This window comes from Fomitopsis serialis (genome assembly GCF_022376445.1).
Source record: "Fomitopsis serialis strain Sig1Antser10 chromosome Unknown B0H18scaffold_5, whole genome shotgun sequence".
Taxonomy (NCBI): Eukaryota; Fungi; Basidiomycota; class Agaricomycetes; order Polyporales; family Fomitopsidaceae; genus Fomitopsis; species Fomitopsis serialis.
The window spans coordinates 51978-72250 of NW_025954965.1; the positions used below are offsets into that span (position 1 = coordinate 51978).

At 54.9% G+C, this 20273-nt stretch overlaps 8 protein-coding genes across 8 annotated transcripts; 6 read left to right on the forward strand and 2 right to left on the reverse strand.

The window, feature by feature from the left end:
• The first annotated feature begins 1634 nt into the window (after positions 1-1634).
• Positions 1635-6946, forward strand: B0H18DRAFT_977493 (uncharacterized protein). The gene is made up of 14 exons (XM_048044251.1): positions 1635-2032; positions 2078-2212; positions 2262-2353; positions 2409-2651; positions 2706-2845; positions 2971-3556; positions 3607-3732; positions 3791-3812; positions 3866-4208; positions 4274-4507; positions 4564-5148; positions 5209-5399; positions 5429-5913; positions 5971-6946. Exons 1-14 carry the CDS (start codon positions 1927-1929, stop codon positions 6802-6804), a joined length of 4122 nt encoding a protein of 1373 aa, XP_047898490.1. The 5' UTR covers positions 1635-1926; the 3' UTR covers positions 6805-6946.
• A 502-nt stretch (positions 6947-7448) lies between these two features.
• B0H18DRAFT_482507 (uncharacterized protein) lies at positions 7449-9151 on the forward strand. Its single transcript, XM_048038246.1, has one exon. The coding sequence runs from the start codon at positions 7608-7610 to the stop codon at positions 8826-8828; it is 1221 nt and encodes a 406-aa protein (XP_047898491.1). The 5' UTR covers positions 7449-7607; the 3' UTR covers positions 8829-9151.
• A 6-nt stretch (positions 9152-9157) lies between these two features.
• Positions 9158-9981, reverse strand: B0H18DRAFT_977500 (putative stress response RCI peptide). Its single transcript, XM_048044252.1, has 5 exons — positions 9891-9981; positions 9828-9832; positions 9687-9765; positions 9614-9630; positions 9158-9560 (listed from the first exon to the last, which is right to left on the reverse strand). The coding sequence occupies exons 1-5, from the start codon at positions 9918-9920 to the stop codon at positions 9518-9520; spliced, it is 174 nt and encodes a 57-aa protein (XP_047898492.1). The 5' UTR covers positions 9921-9981; the 3' UTR covers positions 9158-9517.
• A 176-nt stretch (positions 9982-10157) lies between these two features.
• Positions 10158-11378, forward strand: B0H18DRAFT_1180753 (Alpha/Beta hydrolase protein). Its single transcript, XM_048035958.1, has 2 exons — positions 10158-10556; positions 10614-11378. The coding sequence occupies exons 1-2, from the start codon at positions 10381-10383 to the stop codon at positions 11206-11208; spliced, it is 771 nt and encodes a 256-aa protein (XP_047898493.1). The 5' UTR covers positions 10158-10380; the 3' UTR covers positions 11209-11378.
• A 572-nt stretch (positions 11379-11950) lies between these two features.
• Positions 11951-12610, forward strand: B0H18DRAFT_977510 (Sm1). Its single transcript, XM_048044253.1, has one exon. It carries the CDS (start codon positions 12020-12022, stop codon positions 12455-12457), a length of 438 nt encoding a protein of 145 aa, XP_047898494.1. The 5' UTR covers positions 11951-12019; the 3' UTR covers positions 12458-12610.
• Positions 12611-14352: 1742 nt separating this feature from the next.
• B0H18DRAFT_869468 (Cerato-platanin) lies at positions 14353-14790 on the forward strand (the record flags this gene model as incomplete). The annotated part of the gene is made up of 1 exon (XM_048040023.1): positions 14353-14790. One exon carries the CDS (start codon positions 14353-14355, stop codon positions 14788-14790), a length of 438 nt encoding a protein of 145 aa, XP_047898495.1.
• Positions 14791-15235: 445 nt separating this feature from the next.
• B0H18DRAFT_482750 (uncharacterized protein) lies at positions 15236-16006 on the forward strand. The gene is made up of 2 exons (XM_048038247.1): positions 15236-15921; positions 15982-16006. The coding sequence occupies exon 1, from the start codon at positions 15472-15474 to the stop codon at positions 15790-15792; it is 321 nt and encodes a 106-aa protein (XP_047898496.1). The 5' UTR covers positions 15236-15471; the 3' UTR covers positions 15793-15921; positions 15982-16006.
• A 413-nt stretch (positions 16007-16419) lies between these two features.
• On the reverse strand, positions 16420-20269 carry B0H18DRAFT_977523 (nucleotide-diphospho-sugar transferase). The gene is made up of 10 exons (XM_048044254.1): positions 20089-20269; positions 19907-20031; positions 19555-19818; positions 19313-19499; positions 19093-19256; positions 18914-19039; positions 18471-18845; positions 18294-18412; positions 17770-18242; positions 16420-17710 (listed from the first exon to the last, which is right to left on the reverse strand). Exons 1-10 carry the CDS (start codon positions 20212-20214, stop codon positions 16712-16714), a joined length of 2958 nt encoding a protein of 985 aa, XP_047898497.1. The 5' UTR covers positions 20215-20269; the 3' UTR covers positions 16420-16711.
• Positions 20270-20273: the final 4 nt, after the last annotated feature.

Here is a 20273-nt window from a genome sequence, read left to right on the forward strand (position 1 = left end):
GGAGGTCGCCATCAGCCGCTCGGCACGTCACGAGTTTGTACAAACACGTCGGCACAACGCGCTCTGACGCGTCCGAGGCGCGTCTCGGTCATTACAATCTGTTATGACATGTTCTGCTATGCAATCCGCGATGTCGCTGTACATGTCCTCTTTACAGAATCTCTGCTACTTATGTGTCGATGACATCAATCAGCACCGCGCAGGTGCACTGAACCCAGCAAAATATTAGACTATACAGTAATATTAATATATCTCTGAGTGGCTTGGTGAGAGCGCAGACGAAGACGTAGACACGCGAGTAGGCAGGTACACAAATGACTGAGTTGCCATACAACGGAGCAGGCGGGCAGTCGGGTGGCCGAGCTGGCGGGTGGCACCGTAGGCGGGCTGCCAGACGGGCGAGCGCGCAGGCGGAGGAGCCAGGGGATATGTTTGCAGCTAGATGGACGAGTGCACGGGCAGATGAGCGGCGTGCGCGCGAGTAATCGAGTGCACGAACGCACGGGCAACCAAGCGCGTGGGCGAGCGGGCGCCCAAGCCGTTGAGCACAAGGATAGGTAAGCGACTGTGTGCGAGCGGGCGAACGTGCGGGACAGCGTTCGGATTGGCGCACGAGCATTTAAATGGGCGAGTGGACGCGCGTGCGGGCAGACAGATGTGTTTGCGGGTTAACGGTCGCTTGCAGGGGCGTACTTCGGCTTCGAAGCTTCGAATTTGCTGTACTTACCTTCGCCATCCCTTCTTCCTTGGCAGTTCCCCCCTAGGCTTCATCCCGTGCACACTACGGTCATTGACATCTTGTACCCGAAGCTCGACTTTCACTATGGTGGCTGATTTCGCGCGGCCGGACAGTGTGTCGCTAGAGCTGCACGCCGCCAGGAGGTGCCGCCTTGTCGGTCCAGCAATTGATCTCAGAGTCAGCTACCAGCCAGTGTTCCAGACGGCAGACACATACCGAGGCAAGCGAGAATCCAGAAGAGGGCATGCCGAGTAGGTGCACACGAGAAAGTGTGGGTGGGAAGGACCAGAGGCTCGGGCGATAGATGGAGGACAAACCGAATGGCGAGCTTGTGAAACACGCCGTTCCAGTGACTCCGCTACACGCCAAACTCGCTTGATGAACTATCCAGACTGTAAAGTGCGCTAGGTCGCAGACGGGCGTCGAGGGACAGACCTTTGAATCGCTACTTGTCGCGCACACAATGCTCACTCAAGTGCGTGCGTCGCCTTCTTGAGCATGCCGCGCTCGATGGACGAGCGAGAAAACCTTCACGCATCCTTGTCTGCGTGCTCGTGTCCGGAGTCGTCGCGCAACGGGACATCAAGAACACTGTTAGAACGCGCAAGGGGTGAACCTTCGAACCTTTAGCTGAAGGACGTCTCCTCGCGGAAAGAAACGGTAGATAGCGGTGTAAGTCGCTATCTTCAAGCTGAGGACGAGCAGTGCAAAAGACGGCGACCTAGTAGTAGTACGCGACGAGAACAATGCAATATTTGCTTCCGCCACAGACGCACCCGCCACAAGCTCAGCCACACACTTGAGGTTCCGCCTGCGATCCACTACGTACATTCAAACTGCGATTGAAAATACCGACCTGTCGACAAGGGAGCGCGTCGAAAAGTAGACTACCTGGGGCCCTTTCCTTGAGGTTGTGGTAGCGTTGACATGAAGCGACGTTGTCAAATCTCTCATAGCCCCACTCTCTTACGAAGGCATTCCCCGACACTATTCAGCCTGATTCTGGCCCAGCTTGACTTCACTGCGACGTGCTAGCCCGGGTCGACTTGTGGTCCGTGAAGGTTGCCATCTGGCCATACCTTAAGTAACACTGGTGTCTTGACCCTTGACTGCGCATTCAAAAGAGGACAAAAGTACTACGTCCGGAAATCGGACGGCTCAAGTGGCACACAATCTTGCGCGCGAAAATGTCCACCAACATGTCAGTAGATGAAACACCGGACGGAGTTGTCATACTCGACGGCACTGGTTTGGAGGGTGGAGAGACTGCTGAGATGCACGACTGCGGCGAAGGTATGAATCGTCGCTTGGATGTGACCGTCACTTATCTTTCCTCAGTGGATGGGCAGCTCGTTCTTGAAGACTCGGAAGAGAGCAACGACGGACATAGCCCAGTCGCTCGCTATTCCCCAGATTCGTATGTAAGCCCACGTCGACGTCTGCAGAAGCGCGATCCTAGCTTGAACACAATCGGTCTGTACCACACGCACGATACACGTCAATTCTACTAACGGGCCGGAAGACGTGGAACTGAATACTGAGAACATGGTCACTTCGGGATCAGACAGTGACGACGATGAGCTACATGTCCTAGATCAATCTATGGACATACGCGTGAGTTAAATGTTTTACAACACAGCCTATGCCTCGCTTACATGACTCACAACAGGCGAGTTTGGAGACTGTCCTTAACGGCGACCTTGCCGAGTCTTTCAAGGGCTCATACGCGTTCAATTGCACGTACACCGATGCGCCCAATCCTGGATTGCACTTATCTGCCAACAATATCGGTATTATCGGCCTCCCGCTGAGTCAAAGAGAGGCAAAGGTTGTCATGTCGGGTTGCCGTCCAGCGACAAAGCGAAGTGCGGGAGACATAGCATGTGGTGCATGGGTAATGGATGCTAGTCAGGTAACTAGTACATCTCCACTGAGTGCGGAATGAAGAATTCATTGCGCGGCCCAGGTGCTTTTGAGAAATTCGGCATGGGAGGGATTTATCCAGCGCGTCGTTGGGGATGCGTGTGCAGCATTTGGCGTTGACGTCGAAGAGAGTGAGCCGCGTTGTGAATTTTCTCAGATGTTGTTCTATGAAGCGGGTGCACAGTGCGTAGTACGCCAATATGATATCATGACTGAACCTGACTTTCTCCTAGCTGTTTACCTGACGAGCCGTGAGGTGTCTCGTCCATTCACCCGCTCGTCCTTTCTCATGTTGCTTCCTCTAACAGCATAGACAAATCAAACGACGTGTTCGCCATCATTCACGTTGTACTACCCTCAGAGTTCACAGGGGGCGCCTTGCAGGTCTTGCATGAATCACAGCGTACCGTGTTGAACGGATGCGCTGACAGCGCTCTCAAGACCACAGTACACTCCTGGCATGCGGATGCTATTCATGAACTGCAGCCAATAACCAGCGGCTATCGACTTGCGCTCTCCTACAACATACTGCACGCGCCGAATGCACCCAGACCCACACTATCCAATGATTCAGCTGCTATTGCAGAACTGCGGCACGTTTTGCTCTCCTGGAAGCAGAGCACCAGTGCCGATACGCCGCGGAAGATTGTCTATCTACTTGACCATCATTATCCCCAGGCTGACCTCAAGGCCAGTAGCTTGAAGGGGCCCGATGCTCACAAACTGTCCCTGTTAAGATTACTAGCCCAGCAACATGGATTTTGCCTCGGATTGGCCACCTTTGAGCGTTACCTCTACGGCCGCTTAGAAGACAATAGCTACCGTCTTATCAACGGTGTATCAGACTTTGACGATGTCTACGACGAAAGTACTTGTATTTCCGACCTTGTCAATGTGAGTCAAGGAGCAGACGACCGTCCGCAAACTACTGATGATGTTCCTAGCTGGATGGAGATCCCCTACAGTCTGAAGTAGAGTTCGTCGAAGAGTACATGATACCCGAGGACCCAGTGGCAACGGTGGAGTCTGGAGCTCATGATGAACAAACTTGCGATGAATCTGGGGGCGATGTACGCACTCTCTGTTTATTCAACCATTCTGCTTGATTATCTCAATCGACGTTTGCAGGAATTGGATTTTGTGAAGCGATGTAATCTACCATCGTTGCTACCCGAAACCTTTGCTGACAAGACTGATATACAGGGTATCGCCGCACTGCCCTCGTAATCTGGCCTCGTCAGTTCGATCTTAACAAGACATTCGAGGACGACATATCCTCAATGGCCAAAGAGCTCGCTGAGGCTGGGTCGGGTGCACTACGCAAACGGGAGCGTGAACTGGTTGAATTTCTCTTCAATCTTGCGCAAGCCCACACAGAGAAGAAAGACGAAGTTGCACGAGCTGTGTGCGCTGCCGCTTCTTTTTGTCAAGACTTCGAACTCTGGAAGCGCGCAGCTTCATTATGCGAAGCCACAGTCAAGGCCCTTGGAACGGATATTGTGCTCCGCTCAGTCGAATCGTTTGGCTTCCAGTTTCTGCTACCCATGTACGCCCTTCTCACTCTCGTATGTCGCTTGCGATCGCATGTTGCCTAATGTCCCTTTCTTACAGGTTGGAGGAAATGGTGCTGATGGAGGTAGACAACATCGCCCTCTTTCGGCTCTTCGACGCACTAGAGAACTGGGCAATGACAAACCAAGCAGTGCCGAAGCAGGACGTCCTAGACTGGGTCAGCGACCAGCGTATATTAGCGATGAACCATCTCGCGAAACCGACAACAGACGATTGCCAGGCTTTGCTATGTGCGGCTTTGAGATATGGTGGCATAACAGCACTGCAGGACACGTATGTCGTCTGGTTCAGTGCACCTTAGTATGAGGCTAACGGCGATGCGGCTTCAGGGTCGTGCCTCAGTTGAGCAGGATATCTGACCCCGACTTCCTCTTATCTTTCGCCGAGTCACTGAGACAGGAGAAGCTCAAGCCGGAGGTTTCCCTCGAAGACCAGGTCAAGATCTCAACTATGTGCGTAGACATCCTCTCTGCCGCGATTCGACGAGCGGACTTCTCCAAAGCAACCAAATCCGAGACCGTTAAATTCGGCCATGCTCCGTATACACGAGAAGAACGAGTCCCCGACCCAGCTATAGCTATGACCTACGTCGATGCTTGTCTGACGACAGACAGCGACAAGCTCGTAGGACAGCTCGTTCAGAAGCTGACAGACATGCCTCATCTACACCACATGGCAGCGCGGACGCGAATGAAACAAGTCCTGATGCCTCTGATTCCCCTGGTCAAGGAGAAGGTCAGGGCACGTCCCGCGAATGCACCTGCACTCCCTAGCATCACCGGGCTCTACGAAAAAACAGTGCAATTGTATCTCCAGACTTGGCCCCCTCAAACCGCTCCCACCAAGGACGATCTCGTATGGCTCGTTCAGACCTCCATCGTCTACTGTGGTGGCATCGATTTTCTCGAGAAACAGTGAGTGGCCGCGTAACTCGTGTCATGCTTACCATTTTCTCAACTACTTGCGTCCCTTAGAATATGGCCTGCATTGTCAAGCGTGGCATACGCCGACAATGCGATGCTAGAACTCATTGATCTTCTGCGCGTGCATGCCCACGTACTCCCTGCGTCAAGGAGGGGCTCATCTATACAGTCTCTGACCTTGAAAGCGGTACGCTGCATGATCAAGAGAGCCAACTTCGGGGCAGGCGCGAAGCCACAAGCTCGTTCTTCACGTCTATCCGCCGCGTGGAAGAGCCAGACGTCATCAAAGCTATTGAGCTTCTCTCACTATGTCACAAAACCGATTGCATGACTTCCTGCTCCCTTCTCTTCAGGCAGCTGCTTGCGCCGCCTTCTATCTCTCCGGAGTACATTGAGCACATCCTGGTCCCGTTCATACCCGCGCTCCGGCAATTTCTGCTGGAGAAAGGCCTGTCCTTGTCCGACGAGCCCTGCAACGCGGTCTTCAAGACTATCCTTATGCTTTGGGCGAAGCACGTCCTTGGACCCAAGCCCAACGACACCCCGGCGGACATGATGCTCATGTTACAGAGCCACAGATGCACGTGCACGGAGTGTACGCAGGCGTTCCAGTTCTTGACGAGCGGCGAAGACAAGGAACGCCAGATGTACAGGATAGGCGCGGCAAAGAGGAAGCACGTCGAGACGCAGCTGACCGCGTATGCACGGCGGTGCGCTACCTGGACACCGATCCGGACTTCCCCACAAGGGCTAACGGTGTGTCTTTGTATGATGACGCACTATGTATATCCATGCTGACGAAGAGCCGCGTAGATTACCAAAGGCGATGTCATCTACAGGCCTGTGAAGTGGAAGGCGAACATAGCGAAAGTCCCTCAATTGCTCGCGTCAATCAGCCTAGACGACGAGGAGTTGCGAAGGATCCTCGGGCCTGACTATCAAGTGATCATGGACATGATGGACGGGCGTATGCCAGAGACCGCCGCCAATACGACAATTCCTAGCCGCTTAGGAAACGGGCAGTACGTGCCCAATCAGTCTTCTTCGGTACAGTCAACCTCTTCTCTGCCGCAAGGTGTAGCTTCGGGGTCGGTCACCTCTACTCATCCTACCAAGTCAGCCCCGTCGATCTCTGCATCCGTTGCTCAGTCGGCTACTTCGGCCGGACGCACTCAGACTTCCATCGCTCCGCCGCCTGCTTCTACACGCCCTATCGTTCCAGTGTCAAGCGCGGGACAAGCCGCGGCGCCCCTGACTGTCATCCGGAGGACCAAACAAGCCGCGAGGAAGTCTGCCTACGGACGTCCTCCGGGCCTCGTACCACCGACCAATACGACGCCCGCACGTCCTGCTACTAGAGGCCCTGCCCAGCCAGCGTCCACGTTGCCATCTGTTCTTGTCCGCGAGCCGGATATAGTCGACTTGTCTGCCCCTCGAATGGTCGCACCCCGTAAACAATCTGCCAGGAAGTCTGCATACCTATATCCTCCACGCCTCGCAGGCTCGACCAGTGTGGCGTCCGCACAACCCGCTGCCAGTATGCAATCTTCTGCATCTGCGACCGCGTTGACGTCTCCGAATCGCAAACGCAAGCGGGCTCGGGTGTCGTACGATACCTCCGATGTAATCGACCTGACTGATGATTAGGTGACGTCCGCCGTCGTTGCGTCCTTCTGGATCTGCTGTCTTGCTTTGGTAAACCTTTTATCGTGAGATACATACTGTACAGTGTACGAGTCGTGTATAATGCGCACATCAGTCTTGCATGAAGGCTTCCCCCGGCCATGGTTACAGATATTAGCGATACCTCGCCGAGATGGTATGTCGACTGTGGGTTGACAACGTTGATGGCTCGTCCCTCTGTTCATCGTTTACGTGGTGAAGTCTCATTGGCTTAAGTCAAGGTCCAGATCCTGGAGCTTGACTTAAGTTTTACAACTGGACTTCGATGGCGTCGAATCACATCGCTGTGCGCGCGTCACGGTCGCGCCATTGAGTAGCTTCCTCCCTCGCTCCTCCCATCTGCCTCTTCTTAAGCTTCACCGGTTACACGCGCATGCGAGGGTATATGTGGATCATACAACGGTCGGGGCAATCTAGGGCAATTCTCTGTCGCGGTCAGATGTACAGGCGCGAAGAGGAGGCACGTGGATCCGTAACAAATGAACGCGTTTATATGCGCGGCGGTGCGCTAGCTGTTGGTCCTCGAACACCAATCACAACCTCCCCACAACTGTGAGTCTTCGTGAGACGAGGCAGCGTGTGTAACTGCGCTGACGAAGCGTGCGTAGATCACAAAAGACCAGCATATCATCCACTGGGCTGTGCGGTGGAAGTTGACAAGACCCGTGTCGCTCACTCAGCCTGGCACCCCAGAGAACCAGGAGCTGCGGAGGACCCTCAGCGAAGGCTATTGAGTTATTGTGCCAGTGGACACGACGAGTACGCTTATGCCAAAAGCCGTCACGGATTCGAGGACGCGTCGTTCAACGCCTTACAACTTGCGACCTCGACCGGGTCGCCCTGCACCAACACTCGCTCCTGTGTCATGGCAACCGCTGGCTTCACCGTCGACTTCTGCAGCTATGTTATACCAGCCGTTGCGTTCACGCTCATCATTCTCCTCTGATTCCACCAGTTCGGCGCCGTCGACTTCTGCAGCTATGTTATACCAGCCGTTGTATTCACGTTCATCGGTCTCCTCCGCAGCGCAACCTGCCGCCTCGGACGAACGTGTCGACTATGATGATCCCATGAGTTCCCCCGAGCCGTCTGACCTTGAGTCATTAGCCCCGGGCCGGGATGCATACGGGTTTCTTTCACCGGTTCCACAGGCAATACCAGGTATCGATCAAATCTTCATCGGCGGAACCTCAGAAGTCTATCAAATACCTGGAAGTGGGAAGGTCATGCAATTTGCCCAGAAGACAGCATATGGCCGTCCTCCGGCGGGGTGCTCGTGCGCACAGCATAATGCTGCTAGCGACCCTGTAGGGTCAGCGTATCACGGTGGTAGCTCGCAAATTGGCCAATCTGCAGACGGTCAGTCCGATTCGGAGCAGTCGTCTTCAGGCTCTTCGCAGATGGACGTCGACGACAACAACGACGAGGACGATGACGAGGACAACGAGGACAACGATAATGAGGACGACAATAACGAGGACGACGACGAGGACGACGAGGAAGAAGAAGAGGAGGAAGCCTTCATTGGCAGTCGGGCGTCGTCGTCTTCTGTCGATGAAGATGGTTCTGAAGATGAGTCTCCCGGATTCCTGCCGCCGCGTGATATGTCTTTCGGTCCTGTAGCTCCAATACCAGGCTTTGACCAAATCATGGTCGGCGGACTTGGGATGGTCATTCGAAGGCCTGGAACCGGGAAGGTGATACAGGTCGCCCAAAAGACCGCGTACAGACCCCCTCCGGCGGGCCGCAGATCGTCCACCGCGACGTCCACACAGCCATCCTCCTCTTCGTCCCCTACGCAACCCGCTACCACTTCCCGTCCACCAGGTGCACCTGCTGCTCGATACGCTGTCGCGGCGACGACGTCGCGGCCCGCTGCCAGTTCGCAGTCTGCTCAGGCTGCATCGATACCTGCACTCCGGTCGGCGCTGCGCCAACGCAAGCAGGTGCGGATATCGTCCAATCCCCCCGATGTCAAACGTTTTTGACCTTACTGAAAATCGAGTGGTGTCCTATGTCGGGGTCATGGCGGTCACTGCTCGCTGCGTCTTCGTTAAAATTGCTCTGCATGGCTGTGTTTTGAATTGCTCTCAATCTCCTGTGTTACCTGTTCCGACTTCGCTCTGTGTCGCCGCGTTCTAGATCTATTCTCAATCTGTTCTGCGTCGCTCGTTCTCAATCTGCTCACAGTCTACCTAGCATCGCAACCCCTGGTTTATGAGATACGTACCTTTTGTATATAATGCGTACATCGATCCCACTACTTACAAGAATGCTTCTTCGTCGTTATGTTTCAGTCGTCATCCTAGGGAAATACTTACATCTCAGATGTGATTGTGGCTCGTGTCGATATAATTCATTGCTCGCGTACTGAAGCCCGAACGAGGACGGTAGCTGCCAGCGAGTAGCATCACAAGGCCTCGTGGTGTGCCGTTCCTGTGTGCGGAATGTGCGCTCGAACGACCTTGGATTCACTCCAACTCAACAGTCCGCGAGAATACGTGAACGTTTGAACATTCTGGGCTATCACACACCAGTCAGGGTATACGATACATTAAACTCCAAAGGGACGTATCAAAGTACTGGTAGATCTACAACACATCATGAAGAGTCCATGAATACAAGCGTTCGTGGTCGTAACGAATCATGAGTATTCACGCGAAGCGCGTCTCTTTTCCTAGTATTTGAGGATGATATAGAGCGCATGGATGATACCGGGGCTGTGGGACATGTCTTAGTCGGGGACGATAATGAAAGGAGGGCTGATACACACATGTAACCCAAGCACGTCTACAGCACAGCAGTCAGACGAAGTGTTCAGACTTTTGTAAAAAGAGCGAACGCACCAGAACGATGTTAATCAGGAGGTCAGCACCACAGCCTCGCTCAAGGAAGACGCCAACGGGCGGAAGGATGATCGCGAAACTAGAGAACAAACGACTCGGTCAGCAGAAACTCGACGCGCGCAGGCTCGGGCATAAACTGACAGGATCTGTCAAGGGCAACGACTTCGGTCAGTCACTGCAGCTGCAAGACTTGCGAAAACTCACCTTGCAAATGTCAGAGCCGGTGAAAGGCATTGTTGGTGTCTGAGATGGGGGTGGGAAGAGAGAGACAGGAGTGCGTGAGGGGAAGGCAAGGCGACCGTGTGCGCGCCGAATTATAAGGGTGGCACCGGGCACGCATGACGTCAGACGAACTGCGAGCCCAGAGGCTTTTAGCACTCCCACGTGGTCCTAACCCGAGCTAGGCCCGGCAGCCACCACGCCGCAGTCGCCGCCGCGCCCGAAACCGCCGACATCGTCGCCGCCGTCGAGCACACCGACGACCACCCAGGGCACCGTGTATGTTGCTCGGCGCGTCGCCCTCGCTCATCTCTTTCTCAAACACGACATTGCCGAGGCAATCACGACTGTGGAACCTCGCAGCCAGCTGCGTACGCCGCGCGAGGTGTGACTTCAGTGCGTCCCGCGGTGCCGCGAAATCTGCGCCTCACACTCACCATGCCCCACGCATAATAACTTAGCATTTACGCACTGCATGTCGTCGTCACCAAAGAATGCGATGCTAGCTGAGCACCGGAACATCCCATACGTCGCCGCAGGTGTCACGAATCCGCTCCAGGAGTTTGACCTCTACGTACCAGAGAGGCGGAATACCCTGGATACACGCCCGCCTCCGCTGATATGCTTCGTTCACGGCGGTGCGTGGCGTTCGTGAGTCCCTTGAGTTGGTCCATGCCTGTCATTCAACAACTCACCAATCTTTCACAGCGAAGACAAAGCAGAACATGCTGGGCTTGCTCGAAGACTAGCTGCACATACCAACTTCCCTGTGGCCGTTTCCAATTACCGTCTTACAACCGCCTCCACACCCATTCGTCATCCAGCGCACGCCGAGGACTTGCTGGCGTTCTTGCACTTCCTCCTGACCTGGTCTGGCCCGCATACATCCACACCTACCCCGCCATATGATCCGACTCGGCTTTACCTCATCGGCCACAGCTGCTCGGCGCATATGCTCACATCTATATTCCTGCAGCCGCTCGACCCCGCGTCGGACTCGGCGTCTCGATCTCCTACCCCGTCTCGCTCGCCCTCACCCCCGCCCTCACCCGTTCCTACGCCCGACTCGCTGATACCTTCTCCGGCCTTGCTCGCCGCCACCCGCGCTGTCATCATGTCTGAAGGCATATATGACATCGACGGACTCCTGGTCACGTATCCTGCATACAAGACCTGGTTCATAGCGCCTACGTTTGGTCGCTTGCGTTCATATGCGCCTTGGAACACCGCTTCTTACCGGTCACGCCCGGGAGCAGAGCATCTGAATTGGCTTATTCTGCATTCGAAGGGGATACCTTGGTAGATCAAGGGCAAAGTGAACGGATCTGGAGACACCTGTCAGAGCTCTATTGCGAGGACGTCGAGGAAGTCAACGGGAATGGTCCGGTGCAGAGACAGTGGGAGATGCTCACAGAGGAGCATAACGAAATGCTCGTCGGTGAAGTGTACCCGCGGATTGTGGGTGATTACATTCTGGCCGATGCTCAGCGCCAAGAGTCAGCTGGCTTGCCCTAGGCCCTGTACTGCAGGGCCCGAACGCCCGTCTGTCAGGACTGCCTGCAGTCTACCTCGCACTGGTGCATCATCGCCGTGTGCAGTCTGCTAAGATGGTCATGGCTGGCCTACTGAAACGAGCGCGACATGATCCAGGTCCAACATTTCCGTCATGTGGTCGTCGGGCCCTGCGTACCACGTTGGAATTTAGGCTTAAACCAGGCCTGTCAATCAAACGCGTCGGCGTCTGGCCAAGAAACGCCTACTTGCTGTCGGTCCGCGGTGCACGATCAGCGGGAGCGTGCTCTCTGGGCCTACGTACAGCGCCGGATGTGCCTCCGCCATGGGACATGAGCTGCTCTGGGGGCCGACTCGACCTCGGACGTCAGTCTGCTGATGCCCGCCTGTACTCACAACGGCCTGCGAGCACCGTCGCAATTTACTTTCTTTCTGGAATGTACGCCGAGGCTGCTCTCGTGGTTCCGCCTCAGGACTAAGGACGTATAAAAGGCGACGAACATCGTCCTTGGTCTTCAGCATCTTGCAACTCGGCACAAGCCCAAGAAGCAACTCGCACAACTCCATTCGCAACCCGCATCCTCTCTCCACCCGCAATCGCCATGAAGTTCACCGCGCTCCTCCCCGCCCTCGCGCTCCTCGCGTCCAGTGCACTCGCCCAGACGACCGTCACGGTCTCGTACGACCAGACCTACGACGACGCGTCGCAGTCCCTGCTCACCGTAGCGTGCTCGGACGGCCCCACGGGCCTCGACCCGCCCTACTCGACGTTCGGCGACCTCCCCGACTTCCCGTACATCGGCGGCGCGGCCGCCATCAGCGGGTGGGGCTCCTCGGAGTGCGGGTCGTGCTGGCAGCTGCAGTACACGACGCCGACGGGCACGGAGTACACCGTCAACGTGCTCGCGATCGACCACACGGATGATGGGTTTAACATCGGCCTGACGGCGTTCAATGCGCTGGTTGGCGGCGATGGCACGTTCGTGGGCAGGGTGGACGCGTCTGCCACTCAGGTCGACAAGTCCGTCTGCGGCCTGTAAGCCTCACGGTGAGATCCTTATTTGTCGGGAGTCGGTGCTGGAGACTGATGCACGGTGTACCATCCCTCCTACCAATAAGACCAGCCTATACGATGATCATGTCTCGAATATTTGGACAGTGAACGGACTACTACATACGTCATGGACTGTTGTGTAATGACAATGTATCGTGTGCGCAATGGACTATGATGTACATCGATTGTGACCCTTCCTTTCGCTGTGAGGCCTTGAGGACCGCGACCGCCGAATGTGTTACAGTCATAATACTGCAGTTCCTCATTGTCATTATTCCTCGAACCATATTGAAACGTTGAAGGTCATACGTTAAACTGGTGACTGACGCGACGCCGTTCGATCGCACGAAAGTGTCGAACAACAAGCGCCGGTGCGGTGGCGTGGTCACCGCACATACTTACTCAACTCCTGGCTGCAATACTAATTGCCGACACTAATTTCTTTCGCGGCCTGCCATTCATCTGCCTATAGAGTGTACATACCAATTCTCGTCTCTTAATCTTCCAAGCTGTACTCGGAAATGTGCTTAAGCCCGGCGCTCACGGTGTTACATACCGTGACATTTGGTGACGCTGTCACTCCTGCATCACACTCGGTGACTTGCCCGACCGAAAGTCATTTATCCTCTCTGCTCACGCATTGCTGCTGCAGTGGTTTTCACAGGGTGAAATGTTATGCAATAGATGTGCCCGAAAAAACTGTCAAATGTTGAAAATATAGGCTGGTTTCGCCACGGGAACATACATATTCTCATTCCAACAGTCGTCATGTCGGCCACCTATCTCCGAGCTCAGTGCCACCTGGACTCGAATTGGCGGTGTAGCCTTGCCTAGTTCTTGGTCTTACAGGTTCGAAGTACGAGTTTTCCGCTCGTTCCCGCTTCAGCCGCAATTGAAGCTCCAGTTCGGACTGCGTCGAATGTGCCTTTGGTATAGAGTCTGGTATTCGATGGATGTCTTCAGGGCCCCGTACGCCGGGCACTCTATTCCGACGCATGTCATACTACTAACTGCACAAATATCAATGACTCGCCTGGCTGATGGGTCTAGTGGACCCATGCATTGTGGCGTAGGCTTGTCCATCGGCATGCGGACTAATGCGGTGACAGGTTGCCGTCGAACTGCCATTGAAACGCCAGCTTGAGAATGATGTTCCGGTTAACACGTCTTAAGGCTAGCTTCAACAGCGGCGAGTGACTCTCGGACCCTTGAGAGGAGCAGATACAGTCAGAGAATTTACCTTCTGACTGTCGCCTGGTGAGACTGAGATTCAGTCCAAGATTGAGATCAAGGTAACACGGTACCAGGTAATACGCCTAGGCGAAGCCTCAAGCTTGAACGTGCTTGCTGCCGACGGACTAGAGCCTTGCCATGCGCTGCCCGGCAATTCACTGCTGCTGGGTTCGTCATAGGCACGGTATGTTTACACCGAAATTATCATGTGGGCTACCAGAATCGCCGTTCAGTGGCCAGGTGCGTACTCAATGAGACCCAGGAACACCTCGACTGACCTTCGTTGACAGTGCAACGTCTGGGCGTTGTCGATGCACGACCACCGGGCCTACGGCGTACGCACGGCCAGACGTACGTCGCTGCTGGCCATGAAATGAATTATCCAGGGACACTTCAAACAGCTTGGCTAGGGCTCGACTGACGATGTTGGTCTGCTGACAATACCCGTCTCACAGCGGGACCAGCTTACCGTTGCACTCGGCCTCAACACTGTACTCTGAACGCATTTCCTAAACCCAGATCAGCCAGAATTCATAGCTGAAATGTATATAAACCTTGCACGCACCCATGGCATTTGGCATCAAGCAGAACGTCCCTGCAAAGCAGACAGCGCCTTTGTACTTGCATCTCAAAGCGTCACTGCATAACATGAAGCTCTCTGCTCTCGTTGCCTCGCTCGCCCTCCTTGCATCCTCTGTCGTCGCGCAGACGGCCGTCACGGTCTCGTACGACCAAACCTACGACAACGTCGACGGTTCAATGCTCACCGTCGCCTGCTCAGACGGACCCACGGGGCTCGACCCCCCTTATGAGACGTTTGGCTCCCTGCCCAACTTCCCCTTCATCGGAGGCGCCGCCGTCGTCACCGGGTGGGGCTCTACGGAGTGCGGTTCCTGCTGGGAGCTGTCCTACACTTCGCCCGAGGGCGTCGAGTCCACTATCAACGTGCTCGCCATCGACTACGCCGGCGCCGGATTCAATATCGCGCTCGAGGCGTTGAACGCGCTGACCGATGGCCAGGCGCAATTCCTCGGCAGGGTCAATGCGACGGCCACGTCTGTTGATGCGGCAGCTTGCGGCTTGTAATGAACTTAAGGAAGGTATGCGAATTTTCGGGTGCTAGACGGACTGCATCCGCTGACGAATCAGTAACAGGCTGGCTGAGAGGGGTTGGAACCATACCAATGGTACAGTGCCAGTGATGGAATGGACAGAAATCGGACATCGGAATTCCTTGGGCTCATGCTCGATTGTAACGTTCACTGCTGAATTGTACTATCCATACTTGCTTCGTTGATCCAGGCCTCAGTGCGCTTGCGTCTTCAAGTTGACCACAGGCGCCACGATGGCGCTCGACTCGGACGTTCCGACTTGTAACAGATGCGTCATAATGCATGCGCTTTAGGCCTGTCACCCGGGCCTATGCATTTAAGCGACGTTTTAATTCCCCGGTCCATGAATGGTCACCTGTATTTATCGGTGTGTCCTGCCCGCCCTGTGTGTGACCGTAAGTTGTGCGTCGTTCCCAGATTGGCTGTCACCACCCGCAGGGGAACCTACCTGAACACGCTATAATATGACGGCATTCAACGACTAGCATTTTCGTAACGTTTCGTTGTCGGTGGCTGTTCATTGGCATGGTGTCAATCGTCTCCGGCAGCGTCTGTAGGGGAGACACAACTGGATAAATACGTAGTCGACGTATCCCCAACAGTCAACGACCTCGCCAGACACACCTTACAACCCGTCTCCGTTACGCACCACACCATGTTCCGTGTCTTCACCGCAATGCTGTTTGCCGTCGCCGCGGTCCCTGCCTTCGCTCAAAATGAGGTAGTGGTATACCACAATCCAAGCAACTACGACTCGTCGGACGGTTCGGTCAGCACCGCCGCTTGCGCTGCTCAGCTCGATCCGCCATTCACGACGTTCGGCGAGATTCCGATATACCCCTACCTCGCTGGAGCTTCATTCGTCAACAGCTCCGAAGGCGGTACCGCCGAATGCGGAACGTGCTGGCAACTGACGTCCGCCAACGGCAGTGTCGTTGTGCTGATCGTCGATCAGGCGGACAACGGTTCAATGTAGGAGAAGAGGCGTTCAACGACTTGACAGTCCACGGAGCATTCAAGTACTACAGTGTGAATGCTACGGCGACTCAAATCGATGAGTCCGTATGCGGCCTGTCACAAACGGGTAGCACTTAATCAACAGGAGGTAAGGTCAATGCACTATTTGCTCACCTCTTCATTTTCTTACACGGCTTGTGTCAAATAGGCTCGCCGGAGACCGTCCGGAGTGTTCAACGGTGTCAGCAAGTGCGTTGTTGTTGTACTAGTAGTCAATGCGCAGACTTGCAGAGGCTAGACGCGGTGCTCTTCGCATTTCGCATATGTTCTCACCTTAGACTGTGATGGCGTATCAGTTATTGGATCCCACAAGCCAATCGCAAGTGTCAGCAAGCAAGCATCGGCATTGCCGGATGAACGCTAGTCAGTGAAAGTTCAAGGGGCCACAAAGTGGACGAGGCTTTGGTGAAGTGGCGAACGGCACCGACCGGCGGCAATGTCCGATCTGCCTGTGGATGCTTGCAGTGTGAACGTGCAAGCTGTTGTGAATGTTCTTGTACAAACAAATACGCCTTCAGTACAGCGACCGAGTCCCCAGCATGTGCATGAGTATTACCGTCAACTTTCGTTCACTGGATCACCATAATGTCTTGGAGAGGGTCGTTTCATTCCTAGGCCCGCATGGCACTGTGATGCGCTCGCCCTTTCCGAAACATCGCAATGTGGCCAAGGAACGCGCACTAGTATGTTTGTACATCAATGTGTGCTTGACACGGTGGGCGTGTTGTGCGTAGTATCATGCAACGAAAGAGTACGTAGGCGGGACGTCAGTTCTACGACTTGGATTCATTGTCCGGGAATGTTATAGGTACAGGTGGATAGACGAAAGCAATGATTAGTATACAGTGTCATACTGATGCCTGCAAATCCTGTTCTATCTACTCACTTTCTTCCTCGCTGCTGTCCTCTTCGCCGGCGCCATGGTCTGCACTATCTTCTCCACTACCCTCGCTGCCCGACTCTTCACTACCGCTACTGCTAGCTTCCTCACCACTCTCTTCTTCACTCTCTTCGCTCCCTTCGCTTTCGTCCTCGTCGGTGGCGGTCTTCCTGCCGCCCTGTATGGCACCCGGTGCAACATTGACCGTAGCGTGCACGGGTGATGCTGAAGTCGATGGACCTGATGGTACCGTATTTGCAGTCTCATCCGCCGATGACACGACGACGGTTCGTTTTGACTCCTCGATAACCGCTGCTGCCTGCTTGCTTGCTGGACCTGCCGGCTCGACTTGCTTGACAGTGGCAGGAGTCGCTGCATCGACCGATACGGATGACTCTGCCGAAGCTGCAGCAGTTTGAGTTGTTGAGACCGTCGCCGGAGATGTCACGACTGGCTCGGTGGTGCTAGTAGACGTCGACGCCAGGATCGTAGTCTGAGTCTCCGTCTGTTGAACATTCGCGGCGGAGACATCACCGGACGCGAGTGTCTTCTCGGAGACAGCGGTCTTCGCGACATGCACCTCCTCTTCGCTCTCATCGCTGCCCTCTTCACACTCCCCTTCGTTCCCCTCCTCACTGCCTTCTTCACTCTCCTCCTCGCTCTCCTCTTCCGCACCCTCCTCTTCGCTCTCCTCTTCGCTACTTTCCGCCTTAGCATGGGCTTGCCTACTGTCCGCTTTGACCTCCTCCTCTTCCTCCTCGTCCTCTCCACTCTCGTCGTCGCTCTCTTGCTCGTCGAACTGTTCGATCATCATCTTGCCAATGTTCCAGCACTTCTCGAGCCCCTCTCTATGTGAGTCGGGTTTGTAGCCCTCTCCCTTTGACGAAGGGCGTACATGCCAGGCTCGGATGTCGTCTTCGTCGACGATGTCAGCCTGGTAGAGAGCCGCGAGTATTTGACCGAAGAGTGGCAGACGCGTCGACTGTGCACAATGGTTCTAGGAACCGAGACATACATTAGACGCTGTGCGCGAAACACCAGGAAAACAGTACATACCGCGAGCACTTCGACAGTCTCGACAGGATCAATACCGCCAATCCGGTCGATCAGCGGCCCCCATCTCGCGACCATCTTCGCGATCTCCGTTCGTTGCTTGCCAGGATCACCTTCGACGATGGGGATGCGCTCGACGATAGCCTCGACCACAGACTCGCGTACCCTCCTCAGAGGGACGTTGCTGGCCATGCGGAGCGTCTTGAGTTCGACAGAGGCGTTGTCGACGCTGTGTTCTTCTGCGAAGGCACGATCGAGCGACTGCTTAACTTCTGAGCGGAACTCCGATTCTGCTGCAGAGGCTTGGAGGTTGTGGATGGTAGAAACGGATGGGTCGGGGAGGGAAACGGAAGTCATGGAGGATGTGCGCGAGAGGCCATTCATGATCGAGGAAGCGTCGTCTTCATCCTCGGAGTCTGATTCGTCCTCCGTGACTGAACCTGCGTCGGAGAGATCAAGGTCTGACGCGGTGTCTCCTGCAACGACGTTCAGTGTTGTTGGCGCGATGAATGTCAATGAACACAAACCCATGCGCATGAGACGCTGGTTGTTATATGACTCAACCTCGTCGATCTCTTCATCCTCTTCTTCCGAATGAGATTGTGGCCAGACAACTGCATTCGAGCCCGAGCCCAAACAGATGTTACTGAGTCTTGGTCTAGGAAACGACTGTCAGTAAGACGGTGCACATACGCGAGGCAGACGTACGGGCTTCGACCATTTCCCACTCTTCCTCGTCCTCTTCGCCATCCGTCGACTCGCCGTCTACGAGATCTCGTCTGCGTGAGATCCTGTCGAAGCGAGCCAATCGCGCATTCTTCCCCAGAACCACGCCGTCCGCAATGAGACAGCCTGTTCGCACAGTGCTGCCTTCGCCAATCCGCACGCCCGAGCCAACGATGCTGTTCTCCACCAGTGTGTCGGCGCCGATCTCTGTGTCGTCGAAGATGTATGCGCCCTTCAGCACAGCGCCAGGACCGATCTTGCACCGCTGCCCGATCACGCTTCCAGATATGGATGCGCCGTCAGCTATTGTTGTGTGTGCGCCAATGAGCGTATTTGACCCGACCCTCGCAGTTCTGTGAAGAGGGTGAAGAGGATAGTCAGCATGTGGATATTGCTGTGAGACTGAGGCGTTTGCGCATACCTTGACATGACGACAGTGTTGTCTTTGGCAATGTACTTGTTACCACGTAGATGCTCGTATGCATGACCGCCTGGGTGGTTGTTGTCTGGCACTAAGGGGAACGTCCAACGCGACAATATGTCCTTGCTGACAATGGATACATCAGTACGTCGCGAATAGTCCCATGGGTTTTCAAGTACCTGATGGCACCGTAGCTACGCGTATCCGCAACACGTGCCGCATAGCCCTCCTTCGCAATATAGCAGTGAATGTTCTTCATGAGAAGATCGGATGTCAGGACACCGTAGACGAAGTCTCTCCGGATGTCCGCGTAGTCAAAATTGTCCTGGAATAAGGACGGAACCTAAGCCGTGATCGTCAGTATACGCCCCATGTCCTATCGGAAACGAGGATGCGCACCTCTGCAGAACAGACATCTATGCAGCAGTCAATGAGGTCATTCCGGATGTCAAGTTCAGGGTGTTCGGCCAGGATCTCGCGCGGTATCCGTGCGTGAGTCTTCGGGGGATACCCGATGACAGGCTCGTAGTGCAGACATTCAGAAGTATCCGGGTCGAGTACGAAGACCCCAGATTCGCCTCTTGGCCTGTCCCGCTCCCATCAGTCTCGTACGAGTCTCCTTGAAGCGGCCAAGAACTCACTTTGTCCTGTGCTGAAGCCCGCTCTCCTTCACCACCATAGTCATGATCGCATCCTTATTCGTCCGGCGGCGCTCCTTGTGCGCGCGAACGACCTCGTCGATGCGGATATTGCTCACGAGGTCACCCATAACGAGCACGAAGTCGGAGGTGATGATCCCATGCGTATAGATGTCGCGCATGGCATCTCCTGGGGAGAAGGTCTCCTTTGCCGTGATGATGGGTACGATCTTCAGGCCGGAGCTCGGTCTCGACCATTTCGACTCTCTACAAAACCGGCGCACGCAGAAAGAAGGGCACATGCATACGAAAGGTGAGCAAATGGACTGCGGCGTAGAACCCGCTGTATGCGCACCGAATAGCCTTCTTCACGAGGTCAGCATACGACCTGCATATCACAAAGATCTCCTGCACGCCCGCCAGTGCCAGACTCTCGAACGTCCAATCGAGCAGCGTCGCATTGCATATGGGCAGCAAGCACTATTCCAAGAGCAGACATCAGCATTTATTCGACAAACATCCATCCAAGAGACGTACCCTGGGCTTGCCCACCGTGAGCGGTCTAAAGCGCTTATTGAAGCTGTCCGCGAGGATTACTGCTTGTAGGACCTCCTCATCATTCGCGAGGTCCTTCTCCTTGCCAGCTGATGATTTTGGCGGCATGTCGTAGGGTGGATGGGGTGTTGGTGCAGTCAAACGGGTTCTCTGTTTGAGCCTGTAGA

Bases quoted from the DNA above. Each gene is read 5' to 3' on its own strand.
- B0H18DRAFT_977493 (XM_048044251.1), top strand. From the start codon at position 1,927: ATGTCCACCAACATGTCAGTAGATGAAACACCGGACGGAGTTGTCATA. The intron at 2,354-2,408 runs GTGAGTTAAATG...GACTCACAACAG, and splicing joins ATCAATCTATGGACATACGC to GCGAGTTTGGAGACTGTCCT. The intron at 2,846-2,970 runs GTGCGTAGTACG...TTCCTCTAACAG, and splicing joins TTCTATGAAGCGGGTGCACA to CATAGACAAATCAAACGACG.
- B0H18DRAFT_482507 (XM_048038246.1), top strand. From the start codon at position 7,608: ATGCCAAAAGCCGTCACGGATTCGAGGACGCGTCGTTCAACGCCTTAC.
- B0H18DRAFT_977500 (XM_048044252.1), bottom strand. From the start codon at position 9,920: ATGCCTTTCACCGGCTCTGACATTTGCAAG.
- B0H18DRAFT_1180753 (XM_048035958.1), top strand. From the start codon at position 10,381: ATGTCGTCGTCACCAAAGAATGCGATGCTAGCTGAGCACCGGAACATC. The intron at 10,557-10,613 runs GTGAGTCCCTTG...AATCTTTCACAG, and splicing joins CACGGCGGTGCGTGGCGTTC to CGAAGACAAAGCAGAACATG.
- B0H18DRAFT_977510 (XM_048044253.1), top strand. From the start codon at position 12,020: ATGAAGTTCACCGCGCTCCTCCCCGCCCTCGCGCTCCTCGCGTCCAGT.
- B0H18DRAFT_482750 (XM_048038247.1), top strand. From the start codon at position 15,472: ATGTTCCGTGTCTTCACCGCAATGCTGTTTGCCGTCGCCGCGGTCCCT.
- B0H18DRAFT_977523 (XM_048044254.1), bottom strand. From the start codon at position 20,214: ATGCCGCCAAAATCATCAGCTGGCAAGGAGAAGGACCTCGCGAATGAT. The intron at 19,500-19,554 runs GTGAGTTCTTGG...GGAGCGGGACAG, and splicing joins GGGCTTCAGCACAGGACAAA to GCCAAGAGGCGAATCTGGGG. The intron at 19,257-19,312 runs GTGCGCATCCTC...ATCACGGCTTAG, and splicing joins TAGATGTCTGTTCTGCAGAG to GTTCCGTCCTTATTCCAGGA.